Source organism: Tachyglossus aculeatus, chromosome 11, assembly GCF_015852505.1.
Source record: "Tachyglossus aculeatus isolate mTacAcu1 chromosome 11, mTacAcu1.pri, whole genome shotgun sequence".
NCBI classification, from domain to species: domain Eukaryota; kingdom Metazoa; phylum Chordata; class Mammalia; order Monotremata; family Tachyglossidae; genus Tachyglossus; species Tachyglossus aculeatus.
This window is the reverse complement of record NC_052076.1, coordinates 58,652,875-58,672,715: the sequence shown is the minus strand read 5'-3', so window position 1 is coordinate 58,672,715 and position 19,841 is coordinate 58,652,875. Positions and strand designations below refer to the sequence as shown.

At 44.2% G+C, this 19,841-nt stretch overlaps 1 protein-coding gene across 3 annotated transcripts in view; it reads left to right on the top strand.

The window, feature by feature from the left end:
* The first annotated feature begins 4,293 nt into the window (after positions 1 to 4,293).
* Positions 4,294 to 19,841, top strand: part of KCTD15 (potassium channel tetramerization domain containing 15) — a 72,870-nt gene continuing 57,322 nt past the window's right edge. Inside the window, exons 1-3 of one of the 3 annotated variants that reach the window (XM_038753901.1) lie at positions 4,294 to 4,372; positions 6,498 to 6,564; positions 9,426 to 9,601. In XM_038753901.1, the coding sequence (XP_038609829.1) occupies positions 6,535 to 6,564; positions 9,426 to 9,601 (206 nt within the window). In that variant the 5' untranslated portion in view covers positions 4,294 to 4,372; positions 6,498 to 6,534. Of the gene's footprint in view, positions 4,373 to 5,660; positions 5,741 to 6,497; positions 6,565 to 8,216; positions 8,268 to 9,425; positions 9,602 to 19,841 lie in introns of those variants that run through there. The other 2 variants (XM_038753900.1, XM_038753902.1) reach the window with 2 other exon arrangements.

The following is a 19,841-nucleotide window of genomic DNA, read 5'->3' as shown; positions in this document are numbered from 1 at the left end:
GTGAAACTCTGAAAAACAACTATGCTGGAATTCAAAACAAAAGTGGAAAATTTTATTTTCAGGGTCACCAGTACCATAGCGAGATTTGTCTCTAAAACAATGACACTTAGTATCTCTGTAGTTCTATGAATACTTTTGAAGTGTCATATTAAAACCAATCTCTTGGCCTTGAGGCAAAGAGAAGCAATTAGTCTTGGAGTTGTGAATAAATAAAAATCCATTTATATACCCGTCCTTGACATGTACCTTGCGAATCTTAGAAACTTCATCTAGTGGGAAAAGAAATGTTAAATCATGAACACTGAGACTAATCCTACTGCAATGTTGCTACCTAAAACTGTTTAGTTTATACCAATCTTTTAGGTATTAATTCATATGTATATATTCATGCATTATTGAAATACCAAAACAAAGAGGTTTTCACTACATAAGAACGGGAAGAAAGAACGCATATGAAGCTGTACACCTTTACTACTTTGGATATTAATATGGGTGAAAAACAAAACATTGTCCTTTTTCAGAAACCATAAAAACAATAGAGAACAGGTTGTGCGTAAAATATAGATCTTTTGATCCTCAAACAACTACGTTTGTGCCTTTCCCTTGATCCCGCTAAAAAGAGTACGCGTTTTATCCATTTCGTTCATTCCACTTGCCACGTACAGTGGTTAAGTGGCTATTGTTAAGTGGAAGTTGGAAAGGGCATGGCCCTCTTTTTGTACTCTCAAATATTTTTGTCGTCCCAGTTTCTACCACCCTGGGCTTCCTGAGAAGAATCCCTGTTTCACTCTGCACTTTTGAGAACTTGAAAACACCTTGACATGCATTTGGGTTACTTAATTTCAGCACTAAGTTACCAGTCCAATTTTAGGGAATGGTAAAAAATTTCAACCTCATCCTCTCCTATGAAGTGATTTACTTTGCCCTAAGCAGTGTGAGGGCCCAAGGAGTTCTGGTGAGTAAGACTTCTCTCCTTATAACTGCACTTGTTGAACAGAGTGCCATAATGAGAGATACATCTTTGGTCCGGTGGCTCTTGAGGTTTGCGGTGCCCTTGAGTTGGTGGCAAATAAAATGCCAGTAAAAGCGTTACGGTTAACAGGGATAGGCTGTAGAGGTCAAAGATGAAACTTGAACTCAGGCTAAAAAACGTACCTGGCCTGTTGGGAGGGTCAAGGGAAAACAAATTTGAGTCTGTGTTGGATGCAAATCTCTCAGATGACCTAGTTCTCATTCTCCTTTTCATTTTAGAAGCTCAGCTAAAAATCCATAAATTAAGGAAATTAACTGATGGAGCCTCCGGCATCTTTGTAAGCTATTTAAATCTTTAAATTTACAACATCTTCTGCATATATCAAGTAATTGAACTAACTGCAGGGATGTAACTTTAATGAGAAAATTTCCCTCTTCTCCCGTAGTTTGTACTCTTAAAAAAAAAATAAAAACTACCCTTAGGAAAAAAAACTTTCTATTTATTCCTGTCATAGAGGAGGTCTTTGGGGAAAAAAATCCTCAAAAAACAACACCTCAATTTTCTGGACTCCTGCTCCCTTGACTTTGTTCTGCTTGTCCCAAGGTTGTCCTTTGCTCCCAGTTCTCCGGGCCTAGGATCTCAAGAGTGAGGAGAAGGGAGGAAAACTACTCTGCTACCTCTCGCCCCACTTTTCCAGACTTTTAGGAACCCTACCACCCCAGGTCGAAGGGGAGTTCTTTAGGGAGCAGAGACTCATCTTCTGTAACCCCTAAAGAATACAAAAATTTAAAAAATTATATAACTCAGCTGCACTGGCGCTTCTGCGACGCTAGTAGGCGCTAGAGATCAAAAATGAGCTCTCCTAGATTGGCTTCTGGTTTGCTCGCAGCCAGGAGATCCATCTATTTATTTCGGTATATATAGATAATTTCCCCAAGTAAATGTGTATTGCTGTTGCTAAGGATTTGGGGAAATCGAGGCGGGAGGGCACCCTTTTTTCCAAGAATGGTCATCTTGGCGCCCCAAATGTCTAGGGTTGCGAAGAGAATCAAGCGGTGCCCAGGGGGTGAATGGTGGTGGTGGTGGTTGCTGGGGGGACGGTTGGCAGGGAGGTTGAGCATCTTTCCCGGAGATCAATACACCAGATTGGATGATCCCGGGCGGGGGGGACGAGGAGAGGCAAAGGACTAGAACCCAAATCGTGTATTATAAAGCCAAACTCAGCTGGGGAGAAGGTGCGGAGCTCCAAGATGCCATGAGTTAAAAGTTTATTGGCGGGGATGGGAAAGTGGGGAGGGAGGAGGAGGAGGAAGAGGAGGAAGGCAAATCGGGAAGCTGGGTGGGTAGCGGAGGGATGCCTGTGGAGCTGCTGTTGTCTGCCTGGGAAATCTTCACAGCAGACATCTCCATCTAACCGTGCGCTATAATTGAAATGGCGCGTTTGGCCAGGGGCGAATAGCCGGGCGCCCCCTCCCCCTTTTTTATTTTATTTTTTATTTTTTTTCCTCCTTCCCTTCTGCAATAGCACACTGCATGTCGATAGACGTCATTTGGTTTTAATGGCCTCTAGGAAATTCGGGCGTTTTACAATGCGAGACATTAGCGAAAGGGTGAAAAGGGGGAATGGGGGCGGGAGGGGAGACGGGAGAGACACTGAGACCCTGACAGTCGGGGGGGGGGGGGGGGGCTTCCCAAATCCCAATCCTCTCCATCCCTTCCCAACTTCCCACCCAGTTTTTATCAACAAGTAACCCCCCAAGCCCCCCCGGGGACGGCGGCTGCCCCCCTAATTGTCCCCGAGGAGTCGAGATATGTGAGAAACGTGCCTTGTGTTACTTATTTGGGAGCCGAAAATTTATGCCTAGCCGAAAGCGCCCGGGGAAATATTACATCAGACGAAATGACAATGATTAAAATCAGCTTCTCCCCCATGTCTCCCCCCCCCACGCCCCCCACCCATCCCCTTCTTTCGGGGAGTGGATCGAAGGACGTGACAGTGGATGACCTGATAGCCTACAAATATATTAAACCGTTATATCCCCCCGGCCGGGGAGGGGAGGTGGAGGGAAAAGGGGAGAGGAGGGAAGGGGGTGGGAAGCTGGGGGGAAAAAGGAGGAGATAACACCCACCCACGCGTCGGGAGGGGATTTCTCCTGGGGCTGGGGTGAAGAGGAAGGGTCTGAGTTTATTTTAAAAAAGGGGGGGAGGCATGCATTTGGATCTCCCAGCGAAAGGAAGGAAAAATCTCCAATTTTCATCGCAAAATTAGCCAGGGCGCGAGCAGGGGCCCAGCTAATTGTGACTCTAAATCCTCTGCCCCGGAGGCATCTGCCAAAGCCTAGAGCGAGAAGTCGCCTCTCTCCCTCTCTCTTCTCCTCTGTTATTTGGAGACGGATTATTGCCCTTTCTTTTCAGAGCAGAGCCTCGGCGGGTTTCGGTTTTAAAGCTGCCCTTTTTTTTTTTTTTGCAACAGCAATCACACGCGCAGAACAACAAAAAGAGAAAGGGAGAGACGCTGGGGGAGAGGGAGGAGGAGGAAGAAATAATAACCGGGGCACCGAGAAAGGGAAGGGAGGGGGGGGGTTGGGGGAGAGAAGAAAAGTACAGCACGAGAACCTACCGACCCGAGGAGCCGAAATTAAAAAGAGGGAGAAGAAGGGGGAGGGAAGAAAAAAAAAAAAAGCTGCAGCAACGTAGGAGACCCCGAGCGGGAGGAGAAGCGTGAAGGAGGAGGAGGAGGAGGGGAAAGAGGAGGAGGAAGAGGAGGGGTGGGGGCTGCGACCGCGCTGCCGCCGCCGCCGCTTCTCCCATGTCCAAGGTAAGGAAGGAGCGCTCGGCGCGGAAAATGCGCGGAGGATCCGCGGGGGCGGGCGGGCCGCTTCCCGCGCTCTCCTTTGCTGAAAGTCTCTTTTGCAACTAAAAAAAAAAAAAAAAAAAAAAAGCAGAAAAAGTCGCTCCCGAGACGGGAGGGGTGGGGATGGGGGGGGGGGGAGCGTTCAAGCGAAAGGAGCCTCGGTGTCCCGGGGTGCCCCCCCCCCCCGTGCCAGTCCTGCCCGCCGCTTTTGTTTGAGTATGTGCGGGCGCAGGGGGCGGTTGCCCCGGTTTCCCCGGGCCGAGCGCTGTTGTTGCCCGGGCTACCGTTGGCAAGGGACCCTTGCCCCCCCCACCGCCTCACCTCTGCCCATCTGGAGGGGCCGGGGGCAACGCCCGGAGGGGGCCTGGGCATCTCGTGGGGGGGGGCGGTGACAATAGGAGGGATGGTGGGGGGAGTCCGGGAGGGGAGCGAAAAGAAAGTCCGGCCCGGGTGGTTTTGGACTCCCGCCTGGAGTTTGCATTTCTGCCTCCTGCGTGCCCGGGGAAGGGGCAGGCTTGGCACAGACCGGGCCGGAGGGTGCCACGGTGGGCGCTTCCTGCTTCTAAAAGAGGGGCTACTGACTTGTTGCCGGGGGAGACGGAGGAAAAGGGGGGCGTCCCCCCCCCCCCGACTCGGGGAACCCGGGGCTCGGGCTACCCCCCTGCGCTGAACTCTGCGCCCCCCAGGAAAAGTTGGCGGGGAGTTTGGTGTCCCGCCGGCGGGACCGGTTGGCGGAGGCTCCGTTCCTCCCCCGGCCTGACCCAACGCGCTGCCCTGGCTTCAGATTGGCGCCCAAAATAAACAAGTCGGTTACAAAAAAAAAAAGAGAGAGAGAGAAAGAGAAAAGAAAAGTCGATTACGGGACAGATAGGAAGGCCGGCCGTGTTGACAGAGGCTCCAGTCATTGACAACTCCGCCGCTGAGCCTGCTGTTGGTGGTGGTCGTTGTTGCCCCCAGCCCGCACCCCCTTTTCCCTCTGCTCCCCCTACTCCTGCTCCCCCAGCCTCTGCTCCCCCTGTTCCCAATCCCAATCCCTCCGGGATATCCCAGGAGGAGGGAGGGGAGGCTCCACCGGCCGCCCCCCTGCCCGAGGGCCGAAACAGGGTGGAAGGGACCAGGCCGCCCGGGACGGGGAGGGGGCCAGGCATCTTCCCCCCCTTTGGGGGGCTTTAAGAGGAGGCGAAGGGTCCGGGGGAGCGGGATGGGATATTTCGGGGGTAGTGGGGGAGGAGAAGGGAGGCTTCCACCAGAATCCAATAAAAGAACCAGTCACAGAACAGATGTTGGTGCTGATCTCATTAAAGACGAGTCAGTGGTCTCCCAGCCGACTGGACTGGGCTTTACACAGACACACGCACATATACACACATGCACACACACATGCAAACACACACTCACCCCCCCCCCCAAATACACACACGCACGTCACCCACTTCTCGGCTGCCTAGGGATTGAGAGATGGTCCCCCTTCGCCACATCCTCCGGCCCTGCTTTTTAGGCAGGTCCTTAAACCTGCAGTTTTCATTTCTTAAATGTGCATGAAGGAATTAAACTGCACCAGTGAATAACAGCATTAGTTTCAATTAATTTTTTTTAATCCTGGCAACAATAAACTTTGGAAACAAAAGTGCTTTTACATCCTTAATTAGGCTGGCTTCCCATCTGTACTCTTTTCTAAGTGTCTGTTCCTTGATTTCACTTTGTCCCTCTTTCAGAATCGCCCCCCCCCCCTTTTTATTTTCTTTCCTTTATTCTCCTTATCCCTCCCAGAATGTGTCATGTTTCTCTTCTGTAACCTTTCACCCCTTCTGTGCCTATCAGTCAGCTTTTGCTCAGCACAGTTTTATTTCTACTGTATTTTCCCCAACATCAACAGCAGTATTGGTTACCACGGCCCAGAGCTATATGCAGAGGTGGGAAAGCTTCATCCGCCCAAAAGTTCTTACACTTTTGAAGTCTTTCTCTTGGTAGAATCTGAAATGTATCATCCAGAGTGTGTATTAAATGAACAGTATTCCTGTAGGCTTCAGAGCAAGAAAGCCAACACCCTGGAAAATTCTGCAGTCTTTCAGCATTCCCTGCCCTAGGCTTATAGCCTTGGGCATGGAGCTGAATGGAGCTCTTACAACTGCCTTCTGTTTACCTTTTATGGTTAAAATAACAGCTTAGCAAAGAAGCAACTTCATGGAGAAACGATTCAGTGAAATCATCTCAAGCTGTAGCAGCATAGCTAGTTTAATCACCCCTAGAGAGCTGAACAACTGTGAGCACAATGGGACACAAAATCATTTTGTGTGTAAATGAGCATGGCATTCTGATTATTTCACTTTGCATGGGCAAATAGTTTTTACAAGCAGTTCTTCTGCAGTTAGCTTAGAAAGGCAGAAATAGATAAGCCGGTACTGAAAGACCTTGGTGTGTTCAGTGTTGGAAAAACTAAATATTCAGATGATTTGGGAATAAGGTTCCATTGATTTTTGCCTTTAGCAGGTTCCTCTGTTACTTATTGGAGCAGGGTTATTACTTGAGGTACTAGTGTGGTTACTAATACTCTGGTACTCAACAACTGTGGGTTTGGCTGAGATAGTACAATTAAGTTACCTTTTAAACTCCACTTCTGAGCTTTTCAATTTTGCATTAGTTTTAGAAAGTGTTTCTTTCCCAATATAGATATATTTGTAGGAGCAGTCAATTAAAGCTTGGATTAATGCATACAATCTGTGACTTACTTCGGATGGTAAGTTTTTTGTTGTTGTTGTTAGCAGTTTATGTGTGTGGAAATGTATTTTTATCGTGAGACTTCAGAAACGCCGTGGGTTTAGGGGAGTTGGGTGATGAAGACTGTCCATTATTCAGTGTTTCCAAAGTGCTTTTGGTATGGTACGTGAAGAGTTGACATTAGGGTTTTTGGATAAAAAATTTTTTCACAGAGATAACTTGCAAATAATTAAATTCCAATAAAAACTGTGTCACAAGATATATATATATATATATATATCTCATTTCTTTTCCCTTCCTCTCCCCAACCCCTCCCAACCCGTTAAATCTAGTTTTTTTTGCCCCCTCAATAAGTATGGTAATATAGTCATGTAGACTGTGCAAGTTTTGTGGAAATTTTCTTTGGAATAAGTAGATGTTTTTTCAGTGCATCCTGGAACAGTGATGCCCAAAGCAGAGGACTCTATGAAAAGTCCCTCCAGTGACTATCATAAATTAAATATTTCTGCTGTATGAGTATGTCCTCAGCAAGAGCCTCTGAAAGAGTTTCCACATCAAGGAATTTTCTGGTGTACCAACATTAAACCAAATCATAAGAGAACAGCATTGCTTAAATATGCACAAATAGATTCAGATCACTTGATCATCCTCAGTGAATATTTTAAAACTGGATGTTGTATTTCAAGGCAGACAGTTTTAGATATCAAGACAGTGCGAAAGTCCTACATTTTTGTGAATTTCATTTGGCCATTCCTTCAAGGGTTAAACCCATTGTGGCGCAACCCAAATTCGGGGTGTGTGTGTGTGTGTGTGTGTGTGTGTGTGTGTGTGTTAAAATGTAAAGATGGAGCAGATGTGTGTGGGACATATGCGGGGTAGCTTTATGTATGGAATGCCTGTGCCTTTATCAGTAATAATAAGGGTCAGAACAAAGGTACAGTCACAGCTGACATTCAGCCTACTTACCCTGACCCTCACATTTAAGTGATGAGGAAGGATGCAAAATTACCCCGAGGTGACAGTGTCCTGTGGTAGGGAAAAGCCTCCTTTCAGTGAATGACTGGAGAGCACAAAAAGGGACATTGGTGGACAGACAGGGAATGGTTTATTTACATAATTGTCCCTTGCACGGGGAGAAGAAGACTCGTCAGTCACCGTGTTGAAGGTGTTGCTGACCAATTTTACAGGGACCGGAACAGAAGTTGTAGGGTGCCAGAGTTTGGTGTTGTGTTGATGACCGTTCTGCATTTGGAGAAAGGAAAGCACAATCAGTGGAGATTCCTCCTTTGAGTGCTCTAGGTCTGTGTTGTAGACTAGCCTTATTTAGTGCCTTTTTAAAGATTCCCTAGAGCATCTCTTCTTTGCTGATGTGGTTTTTAGTATTTTTTTTTAAAGAATCCTGGATATGCTACACCATGGAAAGGGTTGGGCCAGTCATAGTGGACAAAAATGTGAAACCAGAAGGTGACCGACCACCAGCTTTGGAATTATTTGAAACATGGGTAGACTAGCTTGATAAAATTAGAAATTCACTTTGAACTGGGGCCTCTAAAGTTCCTAAGCAAAGTGAGAAAATACATACTTGATAGCATGACTCCAAAACAAAATACCAGGAAAATTAGATTAGGTTCTGAAATGTTTTATAGCTATAATGTTTTGTATGTGTTGCATTACACTTAGGGACAGAAGTGGTAGGCATGGTCTGTAACTTCCCCAAAACATGTGCGTGTTTTTATTTGCATAAGTATGATCTATAAGTTATTTCATTGTACTTCATTTAATATTGCTTGTGTCAGTGGTAGAGAAGAAAATATATGATAGTGTGTGGTAAGAGGATCAGTTATCCTTCATTTCTTTTGTGAGCCCACTGTTGGGTAGGGACTGTCTCTATATGTTGCCAACTTGTACTTCCCAAGTGCTTAGTACAGTGCTCTGCACACAGTAAGCGCTCAATAAATATGATTGATTGATTGATTTTAACACCTGAAGCACCTGAAGGATTTTTTTTTTCCTGGCTCTGGGAGTCCTGTACCAATCCCAATGTTTTTAAATGTATTCATTTCAATACATTTAAAAATGTCTAAGGGACCTGCCTTTAATTAAAAAAAATTATCAGTTACCTTTACATTTTGTTGGAACTTATCCTAGTTGCTATTATTTGAAAGTTATGAAGTCACCGGTGTTTGCACAAGAAGAAAGAAGCCCGTCTCTAATTTTACATCTCAGATCTAACTGTGGTGAAAACTGACAGGGGCAAGAACATTGGTCAGTTTTATGTATGTTCTCTGATTAAGGGCTTTTAATATTTGCCTTCTACTTGTGTACTTACTTTTTTTTCCTCCCATAATAGCATCTAATTTCAATAGTAATTATTGATTTCATTGAAATTATACATATATATCTAAAACAAAAATGCTTAGTTTGATGTGAAATTTACTACATGTATAAACTCAATGCCTTAGGTACTGAGGAAGTCACTAATTTAGAGGTGTCTCGTTACTGAGACAAACTTGCAAAAACCCCTGAATCCCAATTCACAAATTGGTTATTCGTTTGTCAGGGGATATTTCACATCTAACACATAAGCCCGCGACCTTTAATTAGAATTTTGCAGTTTGTTTTATGCCCCTTGAGGCTGACACCTTGAAAATTTTTTTTTCTTCATTTCTTATTGCTAATAAGCATCTTTCTCTTACCCTCTGGTATTTTGAAGAAAATGATGCAAATACACTTAATTACAGTGGTGGCAATAATTTGTTAGCTGAATATGTGATCAGGCAGATGCAAAAGTGATCTGATTAGATCTGTGATCCCACTAGAAATAAAGGTAATGCACAGTTGCATTTAAGAGAAATTGTTCTTTTTGTTTTCCACTTCTAGGAGGGAAGAAGCATGTCCCGCCTGTCTTTAACACGATCCCCAGTTTCTCCCCTTGCTGCTCAAGGCATTCCACTACCAGCTCAACTGACCAAATCCAATGCTCCTGTACACATCGATGTAGGTGGACACATGTACACTAGCAGCCTGGCAACCCTTACCAAGTACCCAGATTCCAGGTAAGGAATTTCCTCTGCTTCTTGAGCTGTATGCTTACTGTGTTTTGCATAGAATTGGAAAAGAGAAAGTTATTTTCATGGGAGGGCTCTTTGGAGATGAAATCCATTTCAGTAGATCATTACATACAATACAAAATGCAAACTCGAATGGATTCTTTTAGCTAGAATAATGCTACTGAAAAAAACATTTATGAAGATTTATGTTATGGTTTCGACTACATTTCCTTGGACATCATTTTTACCCTAATGACATCCTTCGTAGGTTTATTCCGTTGGGAGCACCTGTTGGTGCCAACCTTTGAAGTTGGTCACATTCACGGATGAAAAGGTGCTGTTTTTAAAAAGCTTTAACAAGTCTTCTGAGCCCTAGAGAGAGCAGCAGCCACATTGGTCTGTGGAATGTCCAGTCGATAAGGCTGTTTCGTTATTTAGGAGAAATGCTAGTAATCATTTTCTGATTCTTGTCGTCTCACAAATTTCAAAGTCCATTTGCTTGTGTATTTTTTTTTTCATCCAGGTAGTGGCTCAAAATTGAGCACATCTATTACATGTGCTTATTTATACAAAATGTTAACTACCCAGCTTGCAAAGATTCTTGAATTCCCAAGGGGTTAAAATTAAGAAAAGGTTGAAAGAAGAGAGAGAAGGGAACACTTTTCTTAAACGGTCACGTGCTCTGCTGTCTGAAAGATATAGCAGTGTTTAAAGGGTTAAAAATTGATTTTTGCAGGTGTCTTCACAAATATACTCCAACATTTTGTGGGTCTGGTGAAATTCATCCTGAGTGGTAGGCCTGATTGACAAATTAACTGTAGCTTAAATGTTTTTGTTATATATATAAAAAAAGATAACATCCCTCTCCAACACAAAGGGTGGCAGGGTTGTGGTAAATCGGCCAGAGGGCTTAAGTATTAAGCCCCAGTTTCCATAATCAGAGATCAAGCCTGCAATCCTGAAGATCCCCGAGGTCTCCAAACCTTTGACCCCTACTTCAGCCAACGGACAACCAGAACAACAACCCGAGATCTTTTCAAAAGTTCGGGTTTCGCTAAGTATTTTCCCTTCAAAAGAGCTTGAGATTTCCTTTGGCGGCTTTTGCAAGCACAAAAAAAAGGACATTTTGAGAGTGAGACACCTCCACATGTCTCTGATGTCATACTCTGAATTGCTGTGATTCTCTACTAGGAAGGAGAGAAGGAAGAACAAAAAGTCACATTAATTTACATCTCAGATGTGGTTTAAAATGAGGGGTAAATTTATAGTCCTATTCCCAAATTATTTTCCTTGGAAGCATGTATTTCAAGTTACAGTGCTGGCCTGATTTCAAGAAGAAATATTTCCAATGGGAGAAGATTTATGGAGAAATGGATCTCACAGTGCAAAGGAAAATTGGGGGAATGCATAGGCATGTCAGTGTAGTCCATCTGTTCTCAGATATTGAGTAGATCACCCTGACACTTTCAAAAATATACTTCCAATTAAAGAGTTTTTAATAGCAAGCTTTCTTATGAAATTTCCCCCCCAAACAGGAGTTTATGAGTATACGAGGGCCAGTTCAGTGTTTCAGTGATGATGGGACAAAGAGCGATTCTCCTTTTGCTGTAAAAAGAAATGAGTAGCCATTGATCTGTGTGTTTAAACTTTGAGTGAAGATTAGTTATTTCCCAAAGATCAACATTAGGGGATCTTGACATCTTATGTTTTATGCAGCATTGTTTTTATAAAATCCATAGGGTATGGAGTGGCATTTGAGTCCTCTCACATTTAGGGGGTGACGTCTAGATAAAGGTGAGGCACTTTGGTCATCTAATTTCAGTTTGCCATCTGCAGCATTCTTAAATTGTTTGAGATAGATCGACTCTTAATCAGTTGATTTTTTTTTAGTTAAATTAATAAAACTTTTTGCCTCCAATGCTCTGTGGATTATCTTCCCAGAGAATACCAAACTGCCTTTTCAGTGTAATCACAGCACAATAGTCAGGGGAGAAGGGAGAGACTTCTGCTTCGTGTTGATGAGGGATAAAGAGGAGGCTTGGTTCAATTCTGAGAGAGTGAGCTGGCACCCTGGGGTAGGGGCAGTCTGGATGAGCTGAGGGAGAAAGGTGACTGGCAGAGACAGTGGCGTACCAATACCCAACGACCCCCATATTTATACAGTGATTGAAACTCTCAGTCCGTTCCCTTTTCCAGAGATATTTGTGGTGACTAAGGGGCCAAAGCTTACAATGTTAGGGGAAAAATACTTGAGAAAATATTCAGTTTTTTGGAAAGGCAAGCTCTAGCACTCCCAAATTTGTGTTTATCTGCATTATTTGGATAACTGCACTTATTTCAATTGAGTACTTGAAACTCCCAACTAGCTGGACAGTGAACAATGAGTCAAAATGTGATTCTATGATGTAATTACAGAGCTGCAGTGTGATCTAGTGGAAAGAGCATGAGCCTGAGAGTCAGAGGACCTAGGTTCTAATTGTAGCTCCGCCGCTTGTCTCCTGTCTGCTGTGTGACCTTGGGCAAGTCACTTAACGCCACTGTGCCTCAGTTACCTCATCTGTTGAATGGGGGTTAAATCCTCCTCCCTCCAATTTAGACTTTGAGCCCTTTGTGGGACCAGAACTGGGTCCACCATGATTATCTTGGATCTACCCCAGCACTTAGAACAATGTGTGACACACAGTAAGCATTAAACCAATACCATGACAAACAAAATTAGGTTATATCTTCACTATATGCACTCTTTCAATTGACTTTCAATTGAATTCTTTTTTGTGTACCCCAAAACCCTCTTTTGTTGAAAATAATCTGTATTTAGGGATAAATACAAGTCCACTTCCACACATAAACTCTTTATGAATGGAAGTATTTTTTAAAATGGAAATCATTCTTATTTTTTAACTGTTGGCAATCTACATCCACAAGTGCACGCTTAAGCCTGATTGTGAGCTGCCCTATAGGACTGAATGAATAGAGCACCTAATGGTAGGTAGCCCAATAGACATCTTTTTAAAATTCACTTGCGAGAGATCAATCCCCGCAAACTACATGTTTCCAGATTCACTTTGTTCTGCTATGCACAGTTTAGAGAGGAACGTAAACTTGTGATGCACAGTTGTTACTTATTCCATTAGATTTTAAGATCCTTGAGGGCAGGGATCAGGTCTTTTACTCTTGGGAATTTTCCCCAACCACCTGAAACAGGTTTCTGCTCAAGTGGGTATGCTATAATTACTGTTAATATTGATATTCATATGTAGTACTGGCATGATAGCACCAAGTGTTGCCATACTGGTAAGGGAAGTTAGGATCTGGGTTATAGATGAACAGCCGAGGAGAGGCTATTTACCTTTATCTCTATGTTGTTATTGGAGGAAAATAAGCAGGAGGGATTGCAAGGGTACAGTGTGGGATGGTGATCCAGTCTTTTCTTAAATTGTAACCTGAAAAGTCATTTTTCTGACAATCTTACCAGTCTAATTTTCACCTGCTGCTTTTCTAGCCAACAGAATTGAAGTCGGCAGGTGGAATCCAAAAAGTGAGCACAATCCTTAATTACATTTCATTGCCTATGGTATGTCACAGCTCTGTATCTATAACCACAATCACTAGAAAAGTTAACTCAGTAGTTGTGTTGGAAACCATTTGTTGAGATTTATTCCCCTCAGCCCTTTTAGATCCTTTTCCTCCTCTTTTTTATCCTGGAAGTAAATCATTTGTTCATTTTAGGGCATTTTCATTCTAACATTAAATCTAACATTAAATGGAGAAGCAGCGTGGCTCAGTGGAAAGAGCACGGGCTTTGGAGTCAGAGGTCATGGGTTTGAATTCCGGCTCCGCCACTTGTCAGCTGTGGGACCTTGGGCAAGCCACTTAACTTCTGTGCCTCAGTTACCTCATCTGTAAAATGGGATTAAGACTGTGAGCCTCACTTGGGACAACCTGATCACCTTGTATCCCCCCAGTGCTTAGAACAGTGCTTTGCACATAGTAAGCGCTTAACAAACACCATAATCATCATCAAATCAGTCCCTTATCTGAAAAAAGGGCATTTTCAAGAACAGAAATATTCACTTTTGAGGGGAAAAATATTTTGATCATTGTTTATCTGGAATAAGTTACTGTGAAAGTGAGATGCAGGCCTCTGTGAATCTAAGAACTCTGAAAGACCCTTGAAGATCTAGCAAGAAGAAAAAACTTAGTTTTAGAGGGGTTTTTTTATTTAAATTTAGCCAGTAGAGAGCAGTGAACAGTTTTTCAGTGGTCTATCAATTCAAGCGTACACTTAAGAAAAAAGGTATTGCTCTTATTGCTCCAGCAGGTCTGAGCAGCTCTCTGACAGGAGAAAAATTTTCAACATTGATATTTATTGAGCACTTACTGTGTACAGAGCACTGTACTAAGAGCTCAGGAGAGTACAGTGTAACAGAGTTAGCAGAAAGGTTCCCTGCCCATAAGGAGCTTACAGTCTAGAGGCTAGAGTTTAAATGTTTAATAGCGTCAATACTTATTTTTTTTTAACCAACCAGGAAAAATTGATGTTCCTTTGGATAGAACCCTGGATAAAGCAACCAACCACATACTTCACCATTAGGGTGTAAACTCCTCGAGGGAAGGGATTGGATTTTGCATTTCTGAATGTTCCCCAAGATCCTGGTTTAGTGTTCTGCATACACTGGGCACTCAACAAATATTGTTGCTACTGATACTTCTGCCCAGGGGAAGAGAATACAAGAAGGGCAAAATTATCCAGCTGCCTGTCCTGGTGTGATCTCAGGACTGTAATTTCTCTCTCCATCATCACAAATAATAAAGGAGATCATCCTCGATGTTGACATAAACTCTTTTGGATAGTCTCTCTCCACCTTGACATGATTTATATTTTTTTTCTTGAGTTTTCCACATTGGAGGTGATTAGGGAAAGGGAAATTTTAGGAGCCTCTGCCCCACATCAGCTGCATCCTGTCTTTGCCATATTGTCCTTATTTCTAATCTGAATTTGGGTCTGAATTATCATGCCATTTTCAAATCAAAGATTTCACTCCTGGAGTATATAGGGCATGAACATAGAGTAGTAACAAATTAGATGGTGCATCCTTTCAAAACCAGAGTAGGTTCTAGTGGACAAGTAATACACTCATGACCTAGAAATTCTGAACACTTCAGCTCTTCTGCAACTCAACCCTGTCAATTTTTGTTTAGAAGCTCAATTCTGTTGAAATGCAGACATCCCATGATCCAAGGGGCATAATCTTCCAGCTTCTGCCTCCTGCCATGGGCCATTACTTCATGGTAACTTTAGAAGTGGGCTTGGCACATAGCAAGCGCTTAACAAATGCCATAATTATTTATTTACGTGGGGGAACATAGGAATGTAGCCCCAGGGTGGCACCCTCCTTCCATTAAAGTTTCCACTGGGGAAGGAGGAGGAAAGTAAGAGTTAACTCTAAAAGAGAAATCAGGTGTAGGCAGCATGACTAATGAATAGAGCACAGGCCTGGAAGTCAGAAGGACCTGGGTTCTAATCCCTGCTCTGCCACTTGTCTGCTGTGTGACCTTGGCCAAGGCACTTCACTTCTCTGGGCCTCAGTTACCTCATCTGAAAAATGGGGATTAAGAATGTGAGACCCATGTGGGATAGGGACTGTGTCCAAGCTGATTAACTTCTATCTACCCCAGTGCTTAGAACAGTGCTTGTCATGTAGTGAGTGCTTAACAAGTTCTATTACTATTATTGTTATTATGTGTCTCGTGTTGCTGTATATTCAGGTGGCCTCTCCAGGTGTGTTGCATCCCGAGGCTTAAAGAGTAAATTTAGGTCTGTCTTCCTGCCCTCCTAGTGTTTGATGTTGTTCCCTCCCCTTGTCCTACTTGAATGTCACGACTGGGGCCAGATTGGAGTTCCTGCTTGAGACCCCTAGAGAACCTAGAGAAGCAACGGCTTCCCCCTTCACCCGTCTTCACCCCCATGCTCTACCATGATTTCTGCCTCTAATGACGGTCAGTCAGTCAATCATATTTATTGAGCACTTTCTGTGTGTCGAGCACTATAGTAAGCGCTTGGGAGAGTACAATATAACAGACACATTCCCTGTCCACAACGAGCTTACTGTCTAGAGGGTGAGATAGACATTAATATAAATAAATTACAGCTATATACACAAGTGCTTTAGGTCTGGGGGTGTGGGTGAAGGGAGCAAGTCAGGGTGACGCAGAAAGGAGGTGAAGAAAAGAAAATTAGGGCTTAGTCAAGGAAGACCTCTTGGAGAAGAATGTGCCTTCAGAAAAGCTTCGAGGTGGGGGGAGAGTAATTGTCTGTTGGATAGGAGGAAGGAGGATGTTCCAGGCCAGAGGCAGGATGTGGGCAAGAGGTCAGCGGCAAGATAGATGAGGTTGAGACACAGTGAGAAGGTTAGCATTAGAGGAGCAAAGTATGTGGGCTAGATTGTCATAGGAGAGTAGCCTAATACCATAGTTCCCTCTTTCCAGGGGTAGTTGAAGTGGCTCTGTCTTTTGCCCACTTTTGACCTAAATCTTCATGGGGCCAATATAACTTTTAAATGCTAAGCTAATGTTAACAGGGATTACCCCTTACAGGCACAACTAATATATTTGGAGCCAAACTCCACTAGCCCAGCTTCAGAGCTTCCCCCAGGAATCCTAAATCAACATTCTCTCCTGACTGTCAAATAGTATTTTGGCCCTTTTGGGTCTATACTCCTGTCCCTGCATCCCACTGTGGCCCGAACAAGCAGAGCACAGAGCCTCCCTCTGTGCCCTTAGGCAGCAGATGTCAATCAAGCGCATTCCTGGGCCAGTCAAGAGGCAGGCCCCAAAATGTAATCCTACCCCCAAAAACCCACCTGCGACAACCTCAGCTGATGCTTTTCAGTCTGTTCTCCCTGAATCGGGATAGAACGAACTAGGAGCAAATCCCTTTGACCATTAGGAGAAGCAGCGTGGCTTAGTGGAAAGAGCACAGGCTTGGGAGTCAGAGGTCATGGGTTCTAATGCCGCCTCTGCCACTTATCAGATGTGTGACTTTGGGCAAGTCACTTAACTTCTCTGTGCCTCAGTTACCACATCTGGAAAATGGGGATTAAGACTTTGAGCCCCATGTGGGACAACCTGATTACCTTCTGTCTCCCCCAGTGCTTAGAACAGTGCTTGGCCCATAGTAAGTGTTTAACAAATACCAAAATTATTATTATTATTGTTATTATTAAACATCTATCAGTCGAGATTTCTTTTGCACCATTGAGAAACAGCCTTTCTGCAAAACGCATTCCTGACTAGCCAATCAATTAATTGATCAGTCATATTTATTGAACATTTACTATGTGTAGAGGACGGTACTAAGCAAGCACTTGGGAGTGTACGATGTAACAGAATTGTTAGGCACATTCCCTGCCCACAAGGAGCGTAGGTGCATAATAATTATAATAATTATGGTACTTGTTAAGCACTTACTATGTGGCAAGCACTTTTCTAAGTGCTGGACCACTGTTTTCAGGCAGAATTGACCATTGGCTATGATCTGCCTATTTGTTGTTTTCTGGTATTTGTTAAGCACTCATTGTGCAACCAGCACTTTTCTAAGCACTGGGGTAGATGCCAGGGTGTCAAGTTAGGCACAATCCCTGTCCCACCTGGGGCTCACAGTCTAAGTAGGAGGGAGTAGAATTTAATTCCTACTTTCAGTTGAGAAAACTGAGGCATAGAGAAGTTAAGTGATTTGCCCAAGGTCACACAGCAAGCAGTTGGCAGAGCTGGGATTAGAACCCAGGTCCTCTGACTCCAAGGCCTGTGCTCTTTCCACTAGGCCACGCTGCTTTCCTTTTTCTTGTACAGGACTCAAATCCTGAATGAGGAGTTGCATAGTCCATTGCGTGATGGGCAGCCGAACCACAGAGCTTTCTTTCTGCTGTTAGTCCCAACAACAAGAAGCAGCATGGCAAAGTGGATAGAGCATGGGTCTGGGAGTTGGAGGGTCACAGATTCTAGTCCCAGCTCTGCTACTTGTCTGCTGTGTGTCCTTGGGCAGGATGCTTTGCCTCTCTGTGCCTCAGTTGCCTCATCTGTAAAATGGGGATTGAGACCGTGGGCCCCAAGTGAGACATGGACTGTGCCACTCATTCATTCATATTTATTGAGCACGTACTGTGTGCAAAGCACTGTACTAAGTGCTTGGGAGAGTATACTACAACAACAAATGGACACATTCCCTACCCACAATGAGCTCACAGTCTAGTGGGGGAGACAGACATAAATAGAAATAAATAAATAAATAACAGATATATACATATGTGAGCCCACTATTGGGTAGGGATTGTCTCTATATGTTGCCAAATTGTACTTCCCAAGCGCTTAGTACAGTTCTCTGCACACAGTAAGCGCTCAATAAATACAATTGATGATGATGATGATGATATGTGCTGTGGGGATGGGAGGAAGGATGAAGGGAACGTGTCTGTCTCCCCATCTAGACTGTAAGTTCGTTGTGGGCAGGTGACGTGTCTTATTGTTACATTTTACTCTCTCATATAAGTATTGCAGTGTTCTGCAAATATTAAGCGCTCAATTAATACAATTGAATGAATGAATGAACCAAGCAGGAATGGTTAGGTAAAGGCCCAAGTGCTCGGGAGCTGAGGATTCTGACTCATCTTCCTAGGGAAGAATGAGATCCAGGGCTCTTCTGACCACAGTCAGTAGATACCATACGCTCAATAATAATAATAATAATAATGGTATTTGTTAGGTGCTTACTATGTACCAGGCACTGTACTAAGCATTGGAGTAGATATGAGGTAATTGGATTGGGCACAGACTCTGTCCAACATTGGGCTCACAGCCTTAAGTCCCATTTTACAGATGAGGAAACAGAGGCACAGAGAAGTAAAGTAGAAGCAGCATGGCTCAGTGGAAAGAGCACGGGCTTTGGAGTCAGAGGTCATGGGTTCAAATCCTGGCTCCGCCAATTGTCAGCTGTGTGACTTTGGGCAAGTTGCTTAACTTCTCTGTGCCTCAGATACCTCATCTGTAAAATGGGGATGAAGACTGTGAGCCCCCCGTGGGACAACCTGATCACCTTGTAACCTCCCCAGTGCTTAGAACAGTGCTTTGCACGTAGTAAGTGCTTAATACATGCCATAAAATAAATAAATAAATAAAGTGACTTGCCTAAGGTCACATAACAAACTCGTAGCGGAGCCGGGATTAGAACCCAGGTCCTTCTGACTCCCAAGCTTGTGCTCTATCCACTAGGTCACTCTGCTTCTTCTCACAAACATTGCGGTGGGTTGGACGGGCTCTCTATTTGTTCATAGACTGACCGAGTTCCCAAAAGCAAGGATCCTCCCTCCCAAGATGACCCCTCCCAGATCCACAGCCCTCCAGGAGAAGCTGTGTGTGTTTTTGTTTTCTTCAAACACCAAAACTAAACAGAATAGGAGCAAGAACCCAAAGCAGCCGGGCCCCTCTATCACAAAACCTCGGAAGCTGATTCCAGCTCTAGGCCTGTAATAACTAATTCTGCCTGTCGGCCTGAGGGGACAGAAAAGGCTCAGTCCAGGGTAGGCCTTTTGGTATGGGATGGGCAGTACCCCACTCCCCCAGTCAATCATCTCTGCCATTGGACCCTTCCATGATCGGAAGGTGGCAAGCATTTCTTTTTGTCCTGGGGGGGCTTGAGGAGGGAGTGTGACTGCTTCCAAAAGGTTCTGTGTGCTTGTGTCCTGGTGGAGACTGTTCTGAACAGAGCGGATTTATTACTGCCCTGGGGACTTAGCCTCTTAGGGAAACTGCCCCGGTCCACCTGTCTGGCTAGCTGTGGAAAATTAGTCAGTCAGTCGTACTTACTGAGCCCTGGCTGTGTGCAGAGCACTGAACTAAGCATTTGAGAGAGTATAATGCAACAACATAACAGACACATTCCCTGCCCACAGCGAGCACTCCTGGGATGAGAGGAACATGAGCAGCGTCTCTCCCTGCTGAATTTTAGGGATCTGCTGTCCCATCTTGGGGAGCCCCACTGGTATTTCCCATTTTTCGTCTTGCTTTTTTTATGGCATTTGTTAAGTGCTTACTGTGTGCCAGGCACTCTGCTAAGCTCTGAGATAGCTAGAAGCTCATCAGGTTGGACACAGTCCCTGTCTCAGATAGATCTCACTGTCTTAATCCCCATTTTTCAGGTGAGGTAAATGAGGCCCAGAGAAGTGAAGTAATTTGCCCAAGGTCAAACAGT